Genomic DNA, 24,998 nt, shown 5'->3' with positions numbered 1-24,998 from the left:
TAAGTGCCATATCTTATTATATAAACTAAAATGTATGCTAATAATGATATTTCATAATTTTATTATTGAATAAAACTTAATAAAATAAGATTTTAAAATGACATAAGATTTTATTTCTCCCAAAATAGGTTTTTGTGTCAAATTAAGTAAAAAAAAAACCTCGATTTGGCAACACTGGATTCACGCATGTCGTATGTCAGGAAAGGAGATTTTTGTGCTTCGAAGCATACAATAATTAAAAAACACTCGGTTTCCTCGCGAAACAATCCGTTCTAGCGCCAAACCGTGGACAATAATACCAATAAATTAATATTTGTGCGTTAAGTGTGTCGGTGCCGTCGCTTTTTTAAATTAACTAAGTCGCTGATCCTTGAACTATATCTGTATATTATAGCCCCTAAATTATATTATTTAGAGTTGTTTGCGTCGTTTCCTGTATTCGTGCGACAATCGTAATATTCAAAATTAGTAAAAAAGTTTTGTAACAAAGTGACCTTTGCGGTAGTAAATAGTTATGTGTTTAGCAATGTTTGCCGGTTTAGCAAATTTCCGAGTGCACGTAAAAAAGATAATTTGATGAAGAAACTGTCTACCGATGATATTGGCTGTGAGAGCTTTGGTATGTATACAATAATACTCGTTGCATCAATAAAAAAAATTACCAAGTTCCATTTACAAAAAAAAAAAATATTCGTCAACAACGAAAGGCTTGCGTATCACGATTTATCTTATAATAAGGATTAATGTATTTTTAAGATAGGTATTGAGAATATTTTTAATCTAATTATATGTAGGTATTAGGTCAGTAGGCGAGACTCTAATAGGATTCTAGTTAGATACTTTTGAGGCATAATATGCAAAATCTATGAAGATGATGTCTATTTTATATTTTTGTTTATATTTTCTTGTTTTTTTTTTGTGTACTTTTTGATTGGTAATTTTTCAATAACATAATTATTTGTAACAGGGAATTCCCAATTGAAAACAATAGGTTATTAGAATTTTTAAATTGGTTATTTATTTGGTGATTATTTCTTTTGTTATCTTTATTTAAATTTATTCTTTTGGCCACTGTCCATTGTTTTCATATCTAAAATATCCTGAAATCAAGAATAGAGTTTCCCAATATTGTGATGATTTTGATTATAAATTTATCTATCTTCTGTGAGCAATGTCAATCCACTGGCATAAGAATTTTCATTTATTGTTTAGTAGTTTTGAGTTTATTAATTACACATACAAAAAATCTAATTTCCTCTATATAATATTAGTGTAGATGAAGATTATTTGCACTTGTAAATAAATTCATTAATTTTCAAACTAGAATTAAAAGCAATCCTATTACTCTGCTAGCAGTGCGTCGCGGTTTTACCGCTTATCTCCGGTCCTGTTGGTCTTAGTGTGATAATGTATAGCCTATAGCCTTCCTCGATAAATGGGCTATCTAACACTGAAAGCATTTTTCAAATCGGACCAGTAGTTCCTGAGATTAGCGTGTTCAAAAACAAACTCATCAGCTTTATAGTATTAGTATAGATTTACACCTTTATTCTTGTAATATTATTGGGTTCTGACTTGGCAAAGTCAGAAGATGGGAAGATGACTTGAAACAGACTGTGGGACCATTTTGGATGAGAGTAGCAAGGGACAGGTTACATTGGAAAGAATTGGAGGAGGCTATGCCAAAAGGCACACCGAACTTAGGGACCTCTTGTAACCCTATGTTTAGGAATAAAAGGGCTATATTATATTATCATTGGGTTCATCATTCAAAAGGTTCAACTTAAAATTATCAAGGCTTTTACAATTCATTGAATTCTCAATACTTTTATAGTTGATTGAATACTGTCATGGTGACAACCTTAGGGTGCATGGCCTAGATACAGACACACAGACAATCTATTTGTATATTTAGTCTGTAGAGTAAGTCATATAGGTACTGGTCTATACTATCCATACTAATATTATAAATGCGAAAGTAACTCTGTCTGTCTGTCTGTTACTCAATCACGCCTCAACTACTGAACCAATTTGCGTGAAATTTGGTATCGATATATTTTGATACCCGAGAAAGGACATAGGATAGAATAGGTTATCCCGGAAATCCCACGGGAACTTCTTTGACTGCGCGGGCGATGCCGCGGGTGGAAAGCTAGTTATATTATAAATATATCTGTATGCAAGCTTAGAATATCATTAACTTTTGATAGTACACATTTCTGTTTGAATCATTAAAAATTTAATATTACTAGCTTTCCGTATGTGGCTTTGCCTGCATTGTTTTAAACTTAAAAAAATTTGTCAAATTATATTTTAAACCTTTCCTTGAGTACCACGGTATCCATCAGTGGAAACAGAATTAAAATCATTGCAGTCGTTTTTAGGTGAAATTTCTTTAGACGCGATCAGAGTAAAACTTCAAGGTGGCCTCATGGCAATACCGTCACGTCATGGAGTAAGGCGACGATTTTGGTATCTTTGAATCATGCCAAAGAAGTTTCACTTCTGACACGTGTGCTCGGCACACACGCTCCTTTTTATATATACTCTGAGTAGTAGTGGCAGACAGACAAAAGCGGTGGAGGACTTTAATTATTTTATCCCGGAAATCCCACGGGAACGGGAATTATGCGGGTTTGTTCTCAGACTACGCGGGCGAAGCCGCGGGTGGAAAGCTAGTACGTAATATGTTTATTATTGCATATGAGTTTGAATGAACTGTATATTTATTAATTTGTACATCATGGGACCTCTTCACAATGGGCAGCGTTGGCCCAACAAATGGCCGTCCATGTTTGCCGTCATTACGGCGATTATGAATAAACATCTGCAATGGGCCGATCATAGACATTTGGCGTACTACACTATCGTGGCGTACTACACTATTCCTTTCCACCAACATACACGCGATCCTCATTTCTGAATCCTGGCTCAAGCCTAATCTTCCTTCATCCGCATATTCCCTTCCCGGCTTCAACCTTATTCGCAACGACCGTACTGTGAGAGGCGGTGGTGGAGTTGCCATCTACATCCGTTCCCATATTCCCTATAAATTAGTATTTTCCTCTCCTCAACCCCCGCCCCCTAATTCCACCGAAAATATTCTCCTTGAAGTCCATCTGCCCTATTCCAAAATTCTTGTCGGTGTTTTTTATAGTCCTTCCCTCTCCATCGATTATTTTTCCAGTTTTGAAGACCTCCTTGACCTCTATTCTCCCCAATATGATCATTTAATCCTTATGGGTGACTTCAACACATGTCTATTAAAAGGCGACAGCCGTAGTAAGAAGTTACTCTCTCTCCTAAACTCCCACAGTCTCCAGGTTCTTCCACTTAATCCTACCCATTTCTTTCCCGGCTGTAATCCCTCCCTCCTTGATTTAATGATTGTATCTTCACCTAGTCTTGTAGCTAAGTACGGTCAATGCCCTGCTGACGCTTTTTCCTTCCATGATCTCCTTTATCTGTCCTATAACCTTCGTCCTCCTAAATACAAACCCTCTACTATTATGCTACGTAATTTTGTTGGGATAGACCTAAGTCAGCTTTCGGCTGATGCTAAGCTGTGTGATTGGCAGAGTGTCGTTGATGCCGAATCCATCGATGGGAAGGTTTCCTTATTTAATAATCTTGTAATTGGCCTATACGATAAACACGCACCCTCTCGACCTGTGAAGAGGAAACACACTCCAGCTCCTTGGCTTTCTCCTGACCTTAAATCACTTTTAAATAAGAAAAATAGAGCTAAGGCCAAAATTAAATCTGCAAAAACAGACGATGCCCGGGAGAAATACAAAACAATTCGTAATCGTTGCAACATATTGTGTAGAGACGCACAACGACGCCATTTCCATTCATCAGTCGAGAACGGCGACTCTGTCAAAATTTGGAACTTCCTAAAAAGTCTAGGAGTTGGTAAAAATTCCCATACTTTGTCCTCTTCCAATGTCAATATAGATAATTTAAATCAACATTTTTCATCTCCAGTTTATATCAACAATACTTTAAAACAAATCACTCTAGATAACCTTGCTTCTCTTCCAACTCCAGAATTTCCCCCGTTCTGTTTTAGTCAACTCACCGTTTGTGATGTTAAGAAAAGCATATTGTCCATCGCCTCTAACGCTGCCGGCTGTGACCTTGTGAGTCGTAGAATGATCATCCCTATCCTCGATATAATTAATCCCACCATTACCCATATCCTTAACTTCTCTCTTTCGTCCGGAACCTTTCCTAACTGTTGGAAAGATGCCCACATTATTCCTCTACCTAAAAAATCTAGTCCTAAATTGTTATCCGATTATCGTCCCATTTCTATTTTACCCTTCCTTTCCAAAGTCCTTGAACGCCTTATCCATCAACAATTAACCACTTTCATTAACTCCAACAATATCCTGAGTCCTTTCCAGTCCGGGTTCCGCTCTGGCCACAGCACAGCTACTGCTCTAGTGAAGGTAACTGACGACATTCGTGCAGGGATGGATAATAAGCAGCTTACAGTTCTTACTCTTCTAGACTTCAGCAATGCTTTTAATACAGTCGACTTTGACATACTGCTGAGTCTGCTGCGTTTGATTAACATCCCAACTTCGGTGATTGACTGGTTTCGTAATTACCTGCGTGGCCGGCGGCAGCGTGTTCTGATGGGTGACACCCAATCTTCTTGGGCTGCTGTCTCCGCCGGTGTGCCGCAGGGTGGCGTGTTGTCACCTCTCCTCTTTTCTATCTTTATAAATTCCTTAACCTCGCGCCTCACTTCTCTCTACCATATGTACGCTGACGACTTACAAATCTACACCCAGGCGTCGCTTAACAATTTACCTAGTGCTATCCATCATATCAATGCCGAACTAGTAACCCTGGTCAATTGGAGTGACGAATACGGTCTAAAAATCAATCCTGCAAAGAGTCACGCGATTATCATGGGAAGTCCGTATCTCGTTTCTGAAATTGACTGGGGCGCCTTACCCAGTGTCTGCCTTGGTGGAGTCACAATTCCTTATTGTAAGGTGGTTAAAAATCTAGGTGTTCATCTCGACCAAACACTATCATGGTCTCACCACCTACAAGAGATCAGTCGTAAGGTGTATGCGGCATCGGGTTCTCTTCGGCGTCTACGTAACTTTTTGCCTATTCCAACAAAAATTATGTTAGCTCAATCCCTTCTCTTCCCTATCCTTGACTATGCGGATGTGTGTTTTCCTGACCTTACGGTTGAGAGTATGGAGAAACTTGAGCGTCTGCAAAATCTTTTTATTCGATTTGTTTTCGGCCTTCGCAAATTCGACCATGTCTCTATCTATCGCAGACGCCTCAAGTGGCTCCCTATTCGCCTCCGTCATCATCTCCACTGCCTTCAATTACTATACCGTATCCTTTTCGATCCTTCCACTCCTTCCTACCTTAAGGATAACTTCATTTTTCAACACTGCGAAAACTACTCTCTTCGATCAGCTGATAAACTTATTTTGTGTATTCCCTCTCATCGCACCAATTTCTATGCGGGTTCTTTTGCTGTCTCTGCCGTCAAGTTATGGAACTCCCTACCTTTAAAAATCAGACTTGCTCCTTCCTTATCCTCTTTTAAACATCATGTCCGTAATCATTTCCTCTTAACTGCCTATAATTCGGATTAGTTTATGTAGTACGTATACTTCTATTTAGACATATTTATTTATATATATATATATATATATATATATATAGATATCTCCACGGGCACTATGTTGATCAAACGTGCCATATAGTTAGTAATTATTTGATCCGTTTTCACTTGTTGATCCGGTTGGTATTTGTGGATCCATTGCCACACCACCGTCCGTATGTGGATCCGAACGGAGCCACAAGTGTTACCATCAGTAATAATAATAATTACGTGCTTTTTATACAAATCCACCTTTTTTGCGTTTTAGCTCTTGTTGATCCGATTCAAATGAGCCAATCAGAGCCCACCGAGCTCAGCCATTGGTCGCTTGCGGCCTTAGCCATTTGAAGGTTTAAAGACATTTATTTCCGTTATAGAAACGTATGTTGCCGTTCGCCTTCCATAATTTGTTTGGATCTTCGGGAGGGCAAGATAGCTAGCTCGTCTATTAGGATAGTGGCGATTTGATGTTGAGATTATAATATTTGTATTTATGTTTTTATGTAGCGCTTTGCGGATGAACATACACGTATTATAAAAGTATAATTGTTTTAAATTCATTATTTTAGTGTCGTCGTAGATTTTATTTGTAGAAGTTAAAAAAGGATAGTTAAAGATAGTTTTAATAATTTTATTTTGTAAAATTTGGAGTGGCGCTAATTTATTTTTGTAAGCACTCCCCCAGACTTCTATTAAATACATTAGGTGCGGCTTTACTAACGTGTTGTAGATGGTGTGGCGTAATTTATGAGGTATGCAAGAAGTAATATGTATTACGCAGAGATCTAAGAAGTGCTGATAATTTATTTTTTAGATAGTCGATGTGATAATTCCATTTCAGAGAGCTGCCGATTCGCAAATCTAGGTAATTTCTCGTGGGTTTTATCTTCTAATACAACACCGTTAATTTTAAATGGAGCGTATGGTGGAATAATTTTGTTATGAGCTTTGAATTTAGATATATTTATTTTTAGGAGATTGCATTGAAACCATTTATTTAATCCGTCATCCGTCATCCGCATAAAGTGTTAGGAGACCATTTAGCTTTAAATCTTGTAAATTATTAATATAAATTAAAAAAAAGCAATGGGCCTAGAATCGAACCATGTATGCCACATGTAATTGGTAAGGGAATGCTATCGTGGTTATCTATTTTAACTATTTGTGAAATATTTCGATTTTTTAAATATGATTTCAGCATATCTAGTGCTTTACGATTAATGTTAATTTCTTTATTAAAAGTTCGTGAGAAACGGTATCGACGGCCTTTTGTAGGTCAATAAACACTCCCAAAACTATATTGTTTGCGTCAATGTTCTGTTTTATTTTAATAGTTAGGTCCATAGTCGCTGACAGAGTGTTACTTTTTGGCTTAAATCCGTATTGACGCACTGAAATAAAATTAAATGAGTCTAAATATTTTTCTAATCTCGTGTGTAAAATCTTCTCCAATATTTTTGACAATACTGGCAAAACCGAAATTGGCCTATAGTTACCAGGATCAAATTTTGAGCCACTCTTATAGATAGGAGTTACCTTCGCTATTTTTAACGAGTCCGGAAAACGTCTTTGAATTATGGCTTGGTTAAAACAGTCGCTTTAGGTATGATTTAATTTTTCTTTGATGCATTTAATTGCTATTGTAGTAATACCATCAAGACCTGTACTACAGTTTGAAGTAAGTTTTTAAGCTTATTTATAATTATATATTTTTACTGGCTTCGGTAGGTCTGAACTTATTAGTGAGGTAATTTTTAAAATTTCGTAGTTGTCTTTAGATTTCCTCTCCTCTGAGTTATAAGATGTCAATTCTGGAAAACCAGCAAAAATTACATTTTTTTCGCGGCTCTTTCTGTCCCGTAGTTCCTTGATTTTTTTTTTTTTATTATACAAGAGGAGGCAACAGAGCAGACGCGTCACCTGATGTTAAGTGCACTGCGTCGCCCATAGGCACCAGCAATGCCAGGGACATTATTAGTGCGTTGCCGGCGTTGTGCGTTGATTAAGTTTTAATTTATATGAAGTTGATTTTTAGACGTAAAACCCGATGTGTTGGCTCATGGCTGACTGATTTATTGATTGAAGATTTAATTTCAGTAATTTTATTTTACTCTCACCCTGGTTTATCTGGGATTCTAATTGAGAAATAGTACTCTTCAATATGTTTTGTTCAGTAATTATCATACATGGTGATGACTTAATTTCATTGATTTGATTCGTATTTTGGCGAATTAAATTCAAAGATTGTTCGTTGGACGATTTAATTTCGGTAATTTGTGTTTTTACCTCAGAAATGTTTTCATGAATTTTGTTTACTATTTTGTTCATTTGAGCATACATATTTTTCAAGTAATGTACTAATACGGCTCAACTCCGACCGAATATCCTTCATATCATCACTAAATCTGCAATCTTGTTCTAGCGGTTGTTTCCGTTTTCTGTAAGTAATTTGAGTATCAGTTGGCGTAGATCTCGTAGAAAACGAACTTAGCTTCGATAGATACGGATGCGATCCACCGGTAGTACCCACTGCACCACTGCTGGTTAAACGTGTTGGCGATCTGCGTACTCTCATATTTCCTCCGCAATGGATAATTTGTGCAGGAATATGAGTCGTCATTTGTTTGACCTAAATCTAACATTTTAATTATTTTATCAGATTGATATCAGAATCAGGGCAAAGGCGAACGCTACACGTCAATAAATATTATGATAATTATCTTGATATTTACTGATGATTCAAGAGGTAGGTTGTTATTTGTAGGATGCATACTACTTGAGAATTATCACCGTCACTGTATGACGAAAGGTTCGTCCAAATATCTATCTTTTTAGGATTCCGTATTTTTAGTTTCACAACGTTTTCTATAAGTTTCAATTGAATTACGGTCGACTTCTTCAACTTCCATAAAACTCAGGAGATTTTTGCTAGCCCTAATTTCATATCTCCATGTCAATGCCATGCAAGTGCATATAAATGGAACAGATCAACATACGACTTATGATTTGGTATATAAAACGGAGTCAAGAAGTGTTTGAGCATTTCAAAATTTGAACCGTTACGGAGTCGAGTTCGTCTAGTCTAGGCGGATTTAGCAATGTATGGAACATTATACCTAACTATAATATGTTTGTGTACGGAGCCAACAAATACTGTACTGTTTACGAAAAATTAATCTACGTTACTTAATATACAGTTTCGTTATGTCGGATCAAATAAAGCTGTAATTTTGATAATATAAATGGATCTGATCAACATACGACTTTGGATTTGGTATATAAAACGGAGCCAACAAGTGTTTATGGGTTTCTGAATTTTGGCCGTTACGGAGTCGATTCAGTTCGAGATCATAGCAATAAAAATGTTGAGTATATCAATTTCTCCATGAATACGTTTGGCAACGTCGCCCAAACATTTGCGCCGTTGCCACTCCGGGCAAGATCTATGCAACCGGAGTCGAGTAATATTGGGGTAAAGGTGGAGTCAAGAATGCACGGCAGTCGGGCTGGATCAACTTAGTGCCCAAGTTGGTATTTATATATATATATAGTTACTACTATATATGTAGTATGCATATGTGTATGTATGTGTATCTTATGATATATTTGTATTTCATATTATATTTATTTAATTTAATTATTTTAATTTTTTTTTTTTTTTTTTTTTGTTCATTTTTACGTATTTTTATCATGTACTGTATAACATGTGTATATATTTTATTGTATTCTTTTATTATTTCTACCCTATTCTAAAAATATGTTTTATTTTGTTTTATTTCGCTTCTTTGCCTTTCTCCCCGTGGTTGCCTGGCAGAGATCACTGCGTAGTGATAAGGCCGCCCTTTGTGCTTTTTAATCTTATTTTTTTTTTGTAACCTTTATGTATATTTTGTCTCTTGCACAATAAAGTGTTAAATAAATAAATAAATATCGTGATTGCCTCTACTTGACCATTGTTGCCCATTGTGAAGAGGGCTCATTATAATTGGAACATGGGAATGTTTTCTGATTATGTGACCTATATTCAACAATTTATTCATATCATATTTATCTATACATATATCCGTATGAGTATGTATGAATGTCCTTTAGATATGAGAGGGCGTAATTATATGAAGCCTGATTGAAAAATGTCTAAAAGTTTGTTTGTAGAAATCGACAAAGATACATAGTCTTTTTTGTGTACTGTCTGCAAATTATAGTATTATTGCAAAGTTATTCTGAGGCGATTTGATAACCTATTTTGAAGTCGGTTACACAGTATAAAACAGTCGCTGTCGCTTTTTGTCTGTCTGTAAATATGTAACGGATTTTGAAGCGGTAGTTATTTGTAACAGAGAGTGATTGATTCAAGAGGAATGATTTAGTATATAATTTGTCAAGTTTTGAACAAAGCGGGCGAAGCCGCGAGTGGAAAGCTAGTATAACATAAATTACGTATGTTTATGATTTTAACAAGCTCTTCGTTGCTGACGGTACACTCGGAATATTCTCCATACTGTCTCAGATAAAAGAGGGTATATTCTAAATATTATTGCCATCAAAATCTTTCATGTAGCTAACTAGCTTTGGCACGCTGCCACGTTTATCTAACGACAACAGTAGTTATTTACAAACAAAGGAAAATATTTACATCGTTGATTATGTATCTAGTTTATATGTAGAGCTTCGAAATATATTTAAAGTTCCGACATACGATTATTTGTTCTAGATTCTTCTCTGATGACGTCATAACACATGCACATAATATGTCAAAATCGTTAATAATAATCTATACTATCTATACTTAATATGTATTATAAAACAGGGGCCTTAGACAAAGTAACAATTACAAAACGATAACGAAGTTAGAAATCGCAAAAATGTATGGGATTGACATTAGATAGACCACGTGATCTAACGCGGCGTATGTCAATCCCATACATTTTTGCCTTTTCTAACTTCGTTATCGTTTCTGAATTGTTACTTTGTCTACGGCCTCTGGAGAGTTTGTTTGTTGTTTAGATAGCCCATTTATCAAGGAAGGTTATATAGGCTATACCTATATCCTCACGCTGCGCTACGACCAACAGGAGTGGAGCCACGAGGTTGAAACCGCGCGGAGCAGCTAGTATAATTATATTGAACTAGCGGTCCGCCCCGGCTTCGCCCGTGGTACATGTTTACGTTTTCTCTACATAAGAACCATCCTCGTACTTCAAGGAATATAATAAAAAAAAGAATTATCGAAATCGGTTCAGCCGTTCTCGAGCTATGCGCTTACCAACACATTTTGCGATTCATTTTTATATATAAAGAAAGAAGATAAGAAAGAATAAATTTAGTTTCCAATTTTAGTACTAGAAAAAAGTTGTGAATTTTATCGAATGCGTAGGTTTCAGAATAACTATTGGATTTGGCATTTTGTTTTACCTCAGGGATCAAGTTTGCGTTTGATTTGATCCCAGTGTGGCAAACTTTAAGTAATCAACCTGTAAGTAATATACCTGTCTAAGCGACTTGTGTTTAAAATCTTTATGATTCATTTTTAATTTTTATAACTTGGTCTTTAGGTATAGTGTCCATGGTAAATATGAGTGTTAGAATTCTGCCTCGCGCGCATTTTTTTTCTTCATTATTTCAAATACACATTTGTATCAATATTTATTAATACAATATCTGGGGGCACGGTAGTGCGCCAAGACGAGCTAAGCGAACAAGCGAAGCGCACGGGCACTACCTACCTTTTCTCGAAGCGCTTCGACGTTTTTTTGAACCCTCATAACTTGGGTTTGGATTATGCTAGATCAACAAAATTTTCGGGTTATATTGTCAATAGCGGACTTATTGAATATATTAAGTTTTAATTACATTAGCTTTTATACTTCAGATTTTATTTATATCTAAAAAACGCTAATTTCTTCACTGACTCACTGATGATCATCAAAATTCTTAAGGTATTTCCTAATGTCCTAGAAAGCTGAAATTTTGTATGTAAGCTAGTATTAGCACACAAAAAACAAAAAAAATTATAAAACTTGTAACTTTCATCCCCCAACCCCTTAAACTAGGGGATGGGAGTTTGTATGAGACCTGTAATTTTAATATAAATTTTGATGACGCTACAGGTCTAATCTAATAATCTAAAACTTGGTTCCCCTAGATATATATATAGATATCTCCATGGGCACTATGTTGATCAAACGTGCCATATAGTTAGTAATTATTTGATCCGTTTTCACTTGTTGATCCGGTTGGTATTTGTGGATCCATTGCCACACCACCGTCCGTATGTGGATCCGAACGGAGCCACAAGTGTAACCATCAGTAATAATAATAATTACGTGCTTTTTATACAAATCCACCTTTTTTGCGTTTAAGCTCTTGTTGATCCGATTCAAATGAGCCAATCAGAGCCCACCGAGCTCAGCCATTGGTCGCTTGCGGCCTTAGCCATTTGAAGGTTTAAAGACATTTATTTCCGTTATAGAAACGTATGTTGCCGTTCGCCTTCCATAATTTGTTCGGATCTTCGGGAGGACAAGATAGCTAGCTCGTCTATTAGGATAGTGGCGATTTGATGTTGAGATTATAATATTTGTATTTATGTTTTTATGTAGCGCTTTGCGGATGAACATACACGTATTATAAAAGTATAATTGTTTTAAATTCATTATTTTAGTGTCGTCGTAGATTTTATTTGTCGAAGTTAAAAAAGGATAGTTTAAGATGATTTAATGATTTTATTTTGTAAAATTTGGAGTGGCGCTAATTTATTTTTGTAAGCACTCCCCCAGACTTCTATTAAATACATTAGGTGCGGCTTTGCTAACGTGTTGTAGATGGTGTGGCGTAATTTTTGGGGTATGCAAGAAGTAATATTACGCAGAGATCTAAGAAGTGCTGATAATTTATTTTTTAGATGGTCGATGTGATAATTCCATTTCAGAGAGCTGCCGATTCGCAAATCTAGGTTATTTCTCGTGGGTTTTATGTTCTAATACAACACCGTTAATTTTAAATGGAGCGTATGGCGGAATAATTTTGTTATGAGCTTTGAATTTAGATATATTTATTTTTAGGAGATTGCATTGAAACCATTTATTTAATTCATTTTGTGCTTGCGCTATCATGTCATGTATAGAGGGAACAAAATAAAACAGACAAGTGTCATCCGCATAAAGTGTTAGGTGACCATTTAGCTTTAAATCTTGTAAATTATTAATATAAATTAAAAAAAGCAATGGGCCTAGAATCGAACCATGTATGCCACATGTAATTGGTAAGGGAATGCTATCGTGGTTATCTATTTTAACTATTTGTGAAATATTTATAGATTTTTTAAATATGATTTCAGCATATCTATTATCTAGTGCTTTACCATTAATGTTAATGGATGTTAATTTCTTTATTAAAAGTTCGTGAGAAACGGTATCGAAGGCCTTTTGTAGGTCAATAAACACTCCCAAAACTATATTGTTTGTGTCAATGTTCTGTTTCATTTAAATAGTTAGGTCCATAGTCGCTGACAGAGTGTTACTTTTTGGCTTAAATCCGTATTGACGCACTGAAATAAAATTAAATGAGTCTAAATATTTTTCTAATCTCGTGTGTAAAATCTTCTCCAATATTTTTGACAATACTGGCAAAACCGAAATTGGCCTATAGTCACCAGGTTCAAATTTTGAGCCACTCTTATAGATAGGAGTTACCTTCGCTATTTTTAACGAGTCCGGAAAACGTCTTTGAATTATGGCTTGGTTAAAACAGTCGCTTAAGGTATGATTTAATTTTTCTTTGATGCATTTAATTGCTTTTGTAGTAATACCATCAAGACCTGTACTACAGTTTGAAGTAAGTTTTTAAGCTTATTTATAATTATATATTTTTACTGGCTTCGGTAGGTCTGAACTTATTAGTGAGGTAATTTTTAAAATTTCGTAGTTGTCTTTAGATTTCCTCTCCTCTGAGTTATAAAATGTCAATTCTGGGAAACCAGCAAAAATTACATTTTTTTCGCGACTCTTTCTGTCCCGTAGTTCCTTTATTAAGTTTTTATTTATATGAAGTTGATTTTTAGACGTAAAACCCGATGAGTTGGCTCATGACTGACTGATTTATTGATTGAAGATTTAATTTCAGTAATTTTATTTTACTCTCACCCTGGTTTATCTGGGATTCTAATTGAGAAATAGTACTCTTCAATAATATGTTTTGTTCAGTAATTATCATACATGCTAATGACTTAATTTCATTGATTTGATTCGTATTTTGGCGAATTAAATTCAAAGATTGTTCGTTGGACGATTTAATTACGGTAATTTGTGTTTTTACCTCAGAAATGTTTTCATGAATTTTGTTTACTATTTTGTTCATTTGAGCATACATATTTTTCAAGTAATGTACTAATACGGCTCAACTCCGACCGAATATCCTTCATATCATCACTAAGTCTGCAATCTTGTTCTAGCGGTTGTTTCCGTTTTCTGTAAGTAATTTGAGTATCAGTTGGCGTAGAACTCGTAGAAAACGAACTTAGCTTCGATAGATCGGGATGCGATCCACCGGCAGTACCCACTGCACCACTGCTGGTTAAACGTGTTGGCGATCTGCGTACACTCATATTTACTCTGCAATGGATAATTTGTGCAGGAATATGAGTCGTCATTTGTTTGACCTAAATCTAACATTTTAATTATTTTATCAGATTGATATCAGAATAAGGGCAAAGGCGAACGCTACATGTCAATAAATATTATGATAATTATCTTGATATTTACTGATGATTCAAGAGGTAGGTTGTTATTTGTAGGATGCATACTACTTGAGAATTATCACCGTCACTGTATGACGAAAGGTTCGTCCAAATATCTATCTTTTTAGGGTTCCGTATTTTTAGTTTCACAACGTTTTCTATAAGTTTCTATTGAATTACGGTCGACTTCTTCAACTTCCATAAAACTCAGGAGTTTTTTGCTAGCCCTAATTTCATATCTCCATGTCAATGTCATGCAAGTGCATATAAATGGAACAGATCAACATACGACTTATGATTTGGTATATATAACGGAGTCAAGAAGTGTTTGAGCATTTCAAAATTTGAACCGTTACGGAGTCGAGTTCGTCTAGTCTAGACGGATTTAGCAATGTATGGAACATTATACCTAACTATAATATATTTGTGTACGGAGCCAACAAATACTGTAGTGTTTACGAAAAAATAATCTACGTTACTTAATATACAGTTTCGTTTTGTCGGATCAAATAAAGCTGTAATTTTGATAATATAAATGGATCTGATCAACATACGACTTTGGATTTGGTATATAAAACGGAGCCAACAAGTGTTTATGGGTTTCTGAATTTCGGCCGTTACGGAGTCGATTCAGTTCGAGATCTTAGCAATAAAAATGTTGAGTATATCAATTTCTCTATGAATACGTTTGGCAACATCGCTCAAATATTTGCGCCGTTGCCACTCCGGGCAAGATCTATCCAACCGGAGTCGAGTAATATGGGGGAAAAGGTGGAGTCAGGAATGCACGGCAGTCGGGCTGGATCAACTTAGTGCCCAGGTTGGTATTTATATATGTACTCCTTTAAAAAAAAAATTAAATTTAATCGACATATACAATTTTGTTACAAACAACTTACAAAAAGAAATGAAATCCCACCAAAAACATTTTCATGTAAAATGTTGCCAAGACGAGCCCATTTGACTCGCACTGTCAAAAAGTTATCAGATCTCATGTAGAGCCAAGCTTCTAACACTACACGCCCTAACTCTACAAGGGATGATATAGTAGGGGAGCCCAAGAGGGGATTTTGGGATTTACTCGAGCGCGTCAGATTACTATAAGGGACGGTACCTTAGCTATTCATTAGTACCTCTAGTCAATATGAGCAGTTATGGTTGGTGGGTGCGCTCAGGGGCCCCGCTGGAAAATTTGAATAATCCATAATTCCCTAAGGTTGAGCTCGAATCGTCAGATTAGCGAAATGGGGACTTCTTATATTGTAATTAACCCCCCCCATATATTAATCTGACGCGCTCGAATAATATTACTTTAATTTTTTACCCTTTCTTCATAGCGATTAAATCGCCACTTAAATCGTCAGATTAACGTATACTATTTTTCAGTGACGTCCTGGAGCATGCAAAATATCAATATCTAACGCGCTTGAGTATTTCCAAGCCAATTTTTTTCTTTTTTAAATTAAAAAAAAATCAAAAAACCCTTCCCCACCGCTAAAAGTGAAAACATTATAGGACCTTTTTTTCTCGCTATGGTCTAATCTACCAATTCTAATAGGTTCCCGTGACGCTCGAGTAAATCCACATTTAGCATCCTGGGCTCCCCTACTAATATGATCTATGATTAGAAACTATTGTCACTGATAAGTGTACAAAGTTTGTATTGAATTCACCCGTTTAAAGTGGGTCAAAATCGAGTCTAAAGGAGTCAGTTAGAAGAGTAAAAAAATCAGGCTGCTGTTTGAACGCGCTAATCTCAGGCACTACTGGTCCGTTTTGAAAAATTATTTCGGTGTTAGATAGCCCATTTATTGAGAAAGGCTATAGGATATATTATATCATCACGCTATGACGCTAAGACTAACAGGAGAGGAGCCACGCGGGTAAAACCGCGGGGCGCAGCTAGTATTTAAAGAACTTAATTATAATGCTAATTTAATAAATAATAATATACAAATTCACTCGTTTTCCAATATACGGAAGTATTGCAGTTGTTGATTAGAACTATATTAGCATGCCTAGATTTCTAAACTAACTGTACTGAGGAATTAATTAGTATCTATCAAAGGTAATTGTTCAATGGCCGAGTTGTATCATGGTTGGATGAAAAATGTATGAAGAATTAACTTATTTTCTTTATAACTTAAGGATATTTTATTTTGAGCGAGAGTTTGCGTGAATAAATGTAAAATGTGAGCCCTTATACGTACCTATTTAATTAAAAATTTCCTCTTTGTTCAAAAGCGACAAAAAGGAAAACCAGGAATTTAATTTTCTTTTGATAATGGCAATAATTTTGTAGTAGGTATATTACACATTTTATTATTCTCCTTTTGATATAGAGTTTTCTACTCTTTTATTTATCGTTTATTTGTTTATATAATTATTATGAATTATTAAATAAAAAATGGTGTAAATAATATATCAGGACGCGGAGAAGTTTTGGGTTTTTCTAAAATGTATTTATGATTTTTTTGCATAAATTTAAATAAATTAATATTTAATTGATTAGTCACCACATCTACGTTGTGCACAAAATACAAGAAAATCAAAACAAATATGCAGAAAAATAAAACTTTATTACGAAAAACCATAGTAAAAAAATTGCCCTTTAATGTCGTCATTTTCAATTTAGCGTGACGTCACAGAAATTAAACGGAGATAATAATATATTATATCAAAGACAGCCGCTTGACCTGGCTTCGCGTGGGATCACACGGGATGAAGGAGAAATAAAGACGCGTTAAAGATGTACTTTTTGAGGTAAAGCGTAGTCTGTAACAAATAAAAAACGACGTGTGGCACTCGGGGACTGCCGCGGTAAAGCATTGCATGCTATGCCTTCAAGCCACACCTCCGCCCGGAGTGGGGAGCGTGAGGTTTTTTCGTTACGGAATTTCTCGATTCGGTCCCCGCGCTCAAGGCCCGCGATAGAAGCTATGCAATAGCTTAACAAACAATAATTCGTTTTTCATTATTTATATTGGATAGTTTAGAATTAAGATGGTCCAGAGTCCATAGTCCAGACGTCTCTAACAGCTAATCTAACATAGGTACATCATTTTTTCAGTTATGATAAGAATTAGAGTTATGCATGACAGCTTGAACAAATGTTCAATCGAATGCTCGAGACACAAAGATTAGGTTTAATCCTTGTTTAAACATATATCTTGTTGTGCTAAAGTTATTACATTGTTCAGTTACAGATAGGCTATCTTAATCGTAACAGAACATTATTATACATATCAAATAAATATGTAGGTAAATGGTCCTCTCGTATGTATATGAGAGTGCGGTGTCCCCACACCGCTCGGCTACACATACCGTGTTCCCGCAGCACAATGCGGGCTTGTCGAGTGTGTTCCATGATCCATCGCGATACGTGCAGTGGAGCACGGGAGAGAGGCTTTACAAGTCGAATTTCGATAGATATTAGGCATACTGGTTGAGAACTAAGATTTTAAGGTAAATAGATATGTTTTACACGATCCAGAATGGCAATACGTAAGTCAGGTAATTGCCTGACACGTGTAGGCGAGCGATCGAGATGTCATCCGTTTTATATTTGAGAGTGAAAGAATACAATATTGTAGGTGTCCTGCCCCGTACCATAAAGTCTTGAAGCAGCATTATTTTCAGTATGGAAAAATAACAGAGCCATAAAGCTATATCTAGCGCCATCACTTTCCCACACTAGTAGTAGTAATAATACTGCTATTGGCTATGTGCGAAGTGGGTGGTAGGGAACGGCAAATCGACCGTAGCGCACGACGTGGCAGAAATGTGAATTAATTCTGGGCTGTCATGACGTGTCAAATTGCTTTATTTTCATAACTTCCTTTATAATTTTAAGTAAAAACATAAAAATTAGCGATATGGGTCATAGTACATGCTGTGTCGTAAATTGTAAAAACAATGGGAAAAACAGGTCCTGCAAGTTTAATTCGTTTCCAACATCAAAGTGGACATTACAGCAAAGACAAAAATGGATAGCTGCTGTGAAGAGAAAAAATTATTTTTCACCAGGAAGAAAATCGCTAGGTATAATATACACACTCACTTTTTACACTATTTTTTTCAATTTCGTTAAAAAACTAGACGAAAATCAATATCATAAAAATATCTTATCATCTAGTTGACATCAGTTGAAATGATTTGACAGATGACAAGTCCTGAATAGTTGCGGCCACTAGGGGCGCTGTCATCGCGCACACAACGAATAAGACATCATGGTAATGTCCTGTTTTTCCGTTTGGTACTGACTTTATGTCGAGTGCAAAAATTGTACGTAGTTTTTAACCGACTTCAAAAATAAGGAGGAGATTATCAATTCGGCCGGTATGTTTTTTTATGTATGTACACCGATTATTACGAGGTTTCTGAACCGATTTACGTGATTCTTTTTTTGTTCGATGCGGGATGGTGTCGAATTGGTGCCATAAAAATTTTATTCGGATAGGCCCAGTAGTTTTCATTTTATGAGCATTTTTGTCTGTATTTGTAAATGTTGCAAGTGCAAGTTTGAAGTCGGTTGTTTTTAACGCAGTTATCACTTGTTATTAAGAGAATATTTGGCGTAGCGTTACAGATAATCAATCATACAGTTATTCTCTGATAAGCTTATCAACTAACCGACTCTTATCTGTTAGGTATGTACTATCTAGATATCTGCGTATAGAGCTGGAATTTTTAAGAAATTTTATTCGTGTTTGTGACTAACTTTCCTCCTGTTGGTTTGATCGTACCGTGGTTCAAAAGTATAAATGATGATATTATGTTAAGGAAGACTAAAGACCCTGCCTGAAAAATAATAAACTTTAAATTTCATGTCACTTATTTCATATCTACAAGAAGCTTATATCTAATACACTGGAGATTGCACTATGAACGTTGACTTGTCACGGGAAGGTATGACCTTGAATGACGCCTGGTTGTTTTTTGTCCCTTTCACACCTAACTTGGCAAGTTGGTGTGAATTGTGAAAGGGATGAAGGAACAACCAGGCGTCATTCAAGGTCATACCTTCCCGTGACAAGTCAACGTTCATAGTGCAATCTCCAGTGTATTAGATATAAGCTTATTGCATATCTATAATGTCTTAATTGATGGCATTGATAAGAAAAGTAAAAGCGTGTTTTTGCCGCAAGTGTCTATCTACATATTATCTTTTATAATTATATTTTTCAAATACATAAATTGACTGAATATCGCGCAAATAAAACTAATCTAATAAAATCTATAAAGTTGTTCTAGACGGTAATGTAGCATGTCATGCGTTATGTGCATGGATAACAATTTCTGGGCCATCTTCACAATGGACAGTTTAGTCACTTAATTAGTGAAGATCGGTTGCTGTCATGCAAAAGCTTAGAGCGTTTCAAGCACTATGCTCAGGCTGGAGGCTAAGTGCGAACTGTATTGCCTCCTCCACACTACTCGCGAAGTTGAACGAGGTTAGACAAATAGAATAATGTGGAGAGGCACTTCGGCTTACTTCGTCCAACTTTACCTCGCCTCGGCCGACTTCCGTTTGTTGTCGGTTTTTGCGCCCGAGTCAAAGGGCACAAAGTTACCTAAAGTTCGTTCTGAATATGAACGTATGCGCTCCTCGCGAAGTTGAACGATTGTGTATTGTAGCACCGCGGACTTCAGTCAACTTCGGCCGAGTACTTCGCCGAGGAACTTCGCGAGTAGTGTGGAGGAGGCATTAAAAACACATGATTTGATGTTTGAGACGCTCATGCAGCATGACAATACACGTAAACGTGTGTCAAGCTGCATAAGCGTCTAGGGACACCACTCTAAATGTGTTTTGAAGTTGTTTTATGTTTATTACTAGATTACCGCCCGCGGCTTCGCCCGCTTTGTCTAAAACCTAATAAATTATAAACCTTCCCCTTAAATCGCTCTATCTATTAAAAGACACATCTATTAAGGGACATAGGGACAGAGAAAGCGACTTTTTTATACTATGTACTGATGATAAACAAACTTAACTAGAACCCAGCAGTAACCTAGACGGTATCTCAGATAACTTACCTATTAAATTCCAATGTTTTATACAGGAAAAAACGTATAATTACGAACCAGTTTGACCCCGAAAAATAATCACATTTTCAGGGCAATGTTAATTAACCAAGAAATTCAATTACTATCGTTAACAATGCCTATTTCGTTTCGTAAGAATATTTCAACCGACTTGCTAAAAAGTAAAAGGATCTCAATTAGACTGCATTTTTTTGGGTTTGTTACGTCAGAACTTTTGATGATTATTTATTATTTGAAACCATTGGTTCCATTTAAATTTTATCCATTATTTTTGTTAAAAAAATTCATTTCGTACCTTCTTTTTGATGATGCTTTATTATCAGTGTTGTTTTTTCTATGTGCTATGTGTCTAAATATTTGCGCTATTCTAATATTATAAGGAGGATAAGTTTTTTTTGTGTAAAGGATAAACTCAAAAACTAGGTATTTCGGAGATTTTATAATTGGAAAACTCGTCAGGCTATATTTTATTTTCCAAAAAGTTCTGAATCAATAGATTTTTGTCAATATGTGTTATATTCTAATAGAGGTAGGTTTATTAACCTCGATAGATATTAAAGGCTTAATGAATATTATGTAGTTAACATGACCTTTTTCAATGTATGAAGATATGTATTGTGTTCTATGTATCAATTATTGTAAAAAGAAATATGTAGATAATTTCGCATTTGTAGCCGTCGCCTCCGTGGCGCAATTGGCTAGCGCGTTCGGCTGTTAACCGAAAGGTTGGTGGTTCGAGCCCACCCGGGGGCGGATTTTTTTATAAATTTTTTATTAAAATTTAATTTTTATATTTTTCAGGACACACCCTTTTCATTCCCATTTCCCTACCATATTTCCTAGCGACATTCCTGTAAATAATTTTTAAACACTGCCAATTAATTTTAAATACAATAATAATTATCATAGTAATATTCCATTTATTCATTCCATACATTAGAGATTTCGAACCCAGTGTCTTTGCCAGTGATAAAAAATAAATAAAAATAAATATTTTTTGTCTATGAACACAGTTCACCCGCTTTTAAAAAATTATTATATTATCTACTGTTTTGTAGATATACGTTAAGTATAGAGTTTTGTACCCTTATAGATTATAAAATTTTTCATGATTATCTATAAATAACTTGAAAAAAATTGCACCACTATATTTTTAAGCACACAAAGTTATCTAGTAATAAATATTTATTGAATTAAATATAAAACAATTTACTAAATAAAAGCAATAAATTAGCTTAACGTTTACATATAGAGTAAATATACATATAGTTTTTCTAACTCTAAGCTAAATATATAGCTTTATTTTTTAATCGATTCGTATTTAAAAATCTAAATCGCGTGCCATAGTATAATACGGAAGTCTAACACGGTTGCCGTTATCCCAATAACGTCGTTTCCATTATCCCGGTAACTTCGTTTCCGCTATCCCGGTAACTTCGTTTCCGCTATCCCGGTAACTTCGATTCCGCTATCCCGGTAACTTCGTTTCCGTTATCCCGGTCCCTTGCAACGATGGTGTGAACGGCAATAAAATGAGTTCCTCGCCAGCCGTCGAGCCGACGACGCCAGCCGCGCCCGCGTCGCCCGCGGTCCGACCGCCGGAGTACCCGCAGTTTCATACGTCGACGCCGAATTATCTAAAGGTAATGTTATGTACTTAGTTTACATACATACTATTTCTGTAATATATTATGTTTGCTACTATCCTAGTCTTAAAGCTTAAAAAGGTGAAAATTCAACATAATTCTTATAAAATTATGTGGTTGGCTCATTCGAGCCGGAATATTGTCTAATCATTTTGCCAAATAATTGAAGTAGCCGATAAAAAATTCCAAAAGTTATAAAGAATTAATTGGTACAAACCAATATGACCACTTAATCCTAGTCCTTGGGCTGTATTATGATTTATGATATCTTATTTCCAGACAGTTTACGCCGTGAATTGAACTGACTGGCAAATTCGTGTTGTAGTCGCAACAACCAGCCATGGTTATTTCAATCGCAATATGAATTTGCCAGTCAGTTCACGGCGTAAACTGTCTGGAAATAAGAGGTCATAATATGGCCCCAGATAGCGTTTATTTTTTATCATACAAATTTACTTTTCCACATGTTTCAGAAGACTCATCAGCCCTTAAGTGTCGTACTCTCGAATTCTGCGCCTTCGTCGCCGCCTACATACGGTAATTTTTTATTTAAAATATCGTTTGATTGTTTGGTCGTGTTAATCTCAGGAACAAGTGGTTCTATTATAAACATTGTGTAATATACATTAATTTAAGTACTTATTATTTATTTATAACGAATTGAAGTTCCACTTATCAAATAAGATAAGGGACGTAATTTATGGACGCCCCCTAAGACTCTATGCTCCGTACCAAAAATAATAAATATTATTATTAAATGAAGAGAAGAGAGAGTCTTGCTTTCACTGATTAGGTAAAAAATACTTAAACGACATAATTACGCCAAAAATTGCCTGCTAAATTTTTCCTTAAAATTGATGTTTTTTTCTCTATGCATTGCATGCATTTTGTCTATGAAAACATAATCTTAAACGAAGTACCACGTGCGGGCGGCAAAGATGGGCGGGTTGCTTGTTAGGGGTGTACACAAAGAGTTTTAAGAATGAAAGAAAAAAAATGCATTTGGAATTTTTTAAGTATTTTTTTACATACTCAGCGTATGCAAAACTATAACCTCCATTGAGCTAAGAATACCAACGGTGGGGCACCCTGTATATTGTATTGTGATTTCCAACATAATATGCATGTTTTTTTTAATTTTTTGTAAACCAACGCCCAACAGTCTGGCATATTGTAAATAACCCAAATATTTTCGACAATATCGCATTCACATCATTGTAGCTGTACATATAATTTCTTTATTTTTGTCGAATCCCTGTTTTAAGCTCTAAATAAAAATAAATATATAATTTTTCCAGGAGAGCCTACACTCACGCCTCCGCCCCGCTCGCCCGGGGCTCCGCTATCGACCCCCGCGTCTGGAGACAGCAGGGCGCAGCCCCCGGACGGCACTTCTTCTGATAAGGTATGTGTCCTATTAATATTATAAATGCGAAAGATTGTATGTATGTTTGTTACTCCTTCATGCAAAAACTGCTTCACTGATTTCGATGATATTTGGTACAGCTTGAGCGTTGAGCCTGAGAAAAAACATGGGATAAGTTTTGTCCCTTAAAGTTTTTATCTTTCAATTAAAAAAACCGCATCAAAATCCGTTGAGTAGTTTTAAAGATATGCAGATATAGGGATAAAGGGATAGCGAAAGCGACTTTGTTTTATACTATGTAGTGATAATTTATTTCAGTTCACTTCTATAACTTTTAAAGTACTTAATAAAAATAACCTCATGTAAAAAAAAAATAGTTAAAATGTTAAACTTAATTTGCAGTGAAAAGCAATATTATTCATTGTTTTAACAAAAAAATAAGAAACAAAAAGTTGTTATACAGGGGACACCCGGGTTTGAACCGGGGACCTCTCGATCTGCAGTCGAATGCTCTACCACTGAGCTATATCCCCACTTCAAGATTATGGTGAAATAATGAACTATATTGTTTTTACTTGACTAAATATAAGGTATATAAAGTAGTCTTAATAAAAAAAACCTACATTAAAAAAAATTTTTTTTTAATGTAGGTTTTTTTTATTAAGACTACTTGTGCTCCGTGGTTTTACCCGCATTGTTCCGTTCCTGTTGGTCTAAGCGTGATGATATGCCTACGTCGATAAATGGACTAACTAATAGTGTAATAATTTTTCGATTAGGTCCCGTGGTTCTTGAGATTAGCGCGTTCAAACAAACAAACGCTTCAGCTTTATAATAATAGTATAGATTATTCATATATCTAATATAAGAGAGTATCGTACAGTATGTTAATACGTGATATAGTGTTTTATGTGTGGGTGTTAATTTTATATGCCTACTAGCTAACCGCCCGCGGCTTCGCCCGCTTTGTCTAAAACCTAATAAATTATATACTAAAACTTTCCTCTTGAATCACTCTATCTATTAAAAAAACCGCATCAAAATCCGTTGCGTAGTTTTAAAGATTTAAGCATACAAAGGGACGTAGGGACAGAGAAAGCGACTTTGTTTTATATCATGTAGTGATGTATACTCACACATACCTACAAATTGACCTTAATTTAAACTTTACAGCATTTAAAACCTTTCAACCATTGTATCAATTTCACTTTGATTTTAAATCTCGAGTTAAAATGATTTAACCATTTTCAACGTAACAAAGATTGAATCGTATTTGACTGTTTATGATTTTTCAATTCTTTATTTTTATATTTAATTTTGTAGCATTCAAATCCATACTAATATTATAAATGCGAAAGTAACTCTGTCTGTCTGTCTGTCTGTTACTCAATCACGCCTAAACTACTGAACCAATTTTCATGAAATTTGGTAAGGAGATATTTTGATACCCGAGAAAGGACATAGGCTACTTTTTATCCCGGGAAAATGACGCAATCCCGGAAATTCTTTGACTGCGCGGGCGAAGCCGCGGGCGGAAACCTAGTGCTTTATAAATTAGAA

General features: G+C 35.5%; 1 protein-coding gene and 2 non-coding genes across 4 annotated transcripts in view; 2 read left to right on the top strand and 1 right to left on the bottom strand.

Annotated features, from left to right (window-relative positions):
* The first annotated feature begins 179 nt into the window (after positions 1-179).
* Positions 180-24,998, top strand: part of LOC123704606 (oxysterol-binding protein-related protein 8) — a 55,192-nt gene continuing 30,373 nt past the window's right edge. For both annotated transcript variants that reach the window (XM_045653004.1, XM_045653003.1), the window contains exons 1-4: positions 180-619; positions 21,228-22,069; positions 22,546-22,609; positions 23,371-23,477. In XM_045653004.1, the coding sequence (XP_045508960.1) occupies positions 21,959-22,069; positions 22,546-22,609; positions 23,371-23,477 (282 nt within the window). In that variant the 5' untranslated portion in view covers positions 180-619; positions 21,228-21,958. The remainder of the gene's footprint in view (positions 620-21,227; positions 22,070-22,545; positions 22,610-23,370; positions 23,478-24,998) is intronic.
* Positions 21,106-21,179, top strand: Trnan-guu. Its single transcript has one exon. It is a non-coding gene; the product is annotated as a tRNA-Asn (tRNA).
* Positions 23,900-23,971, bottom strand: Trnac-gca. The gene has a single exon. It is a non-coding gene; the product is annotated as a tRNA-Cys (tRNA).

Source organism: Colias croceus, chromosome 30, assembly GCF_905220415.1.
Source record: "Colias croceus chromosome 30, ilColCroc2.1".
Lineage (NCBI taxonomy): Eukaryota > Metazoa > Arthropoda > Insecta > Lepidoptera > Pieridae > Colias > Colias croceus.
The sequence above is the reverse complement of the archived record's forward strand: the minus strand, read 5'-3'. Positions and strand labels throughout refer to the sequence as shown.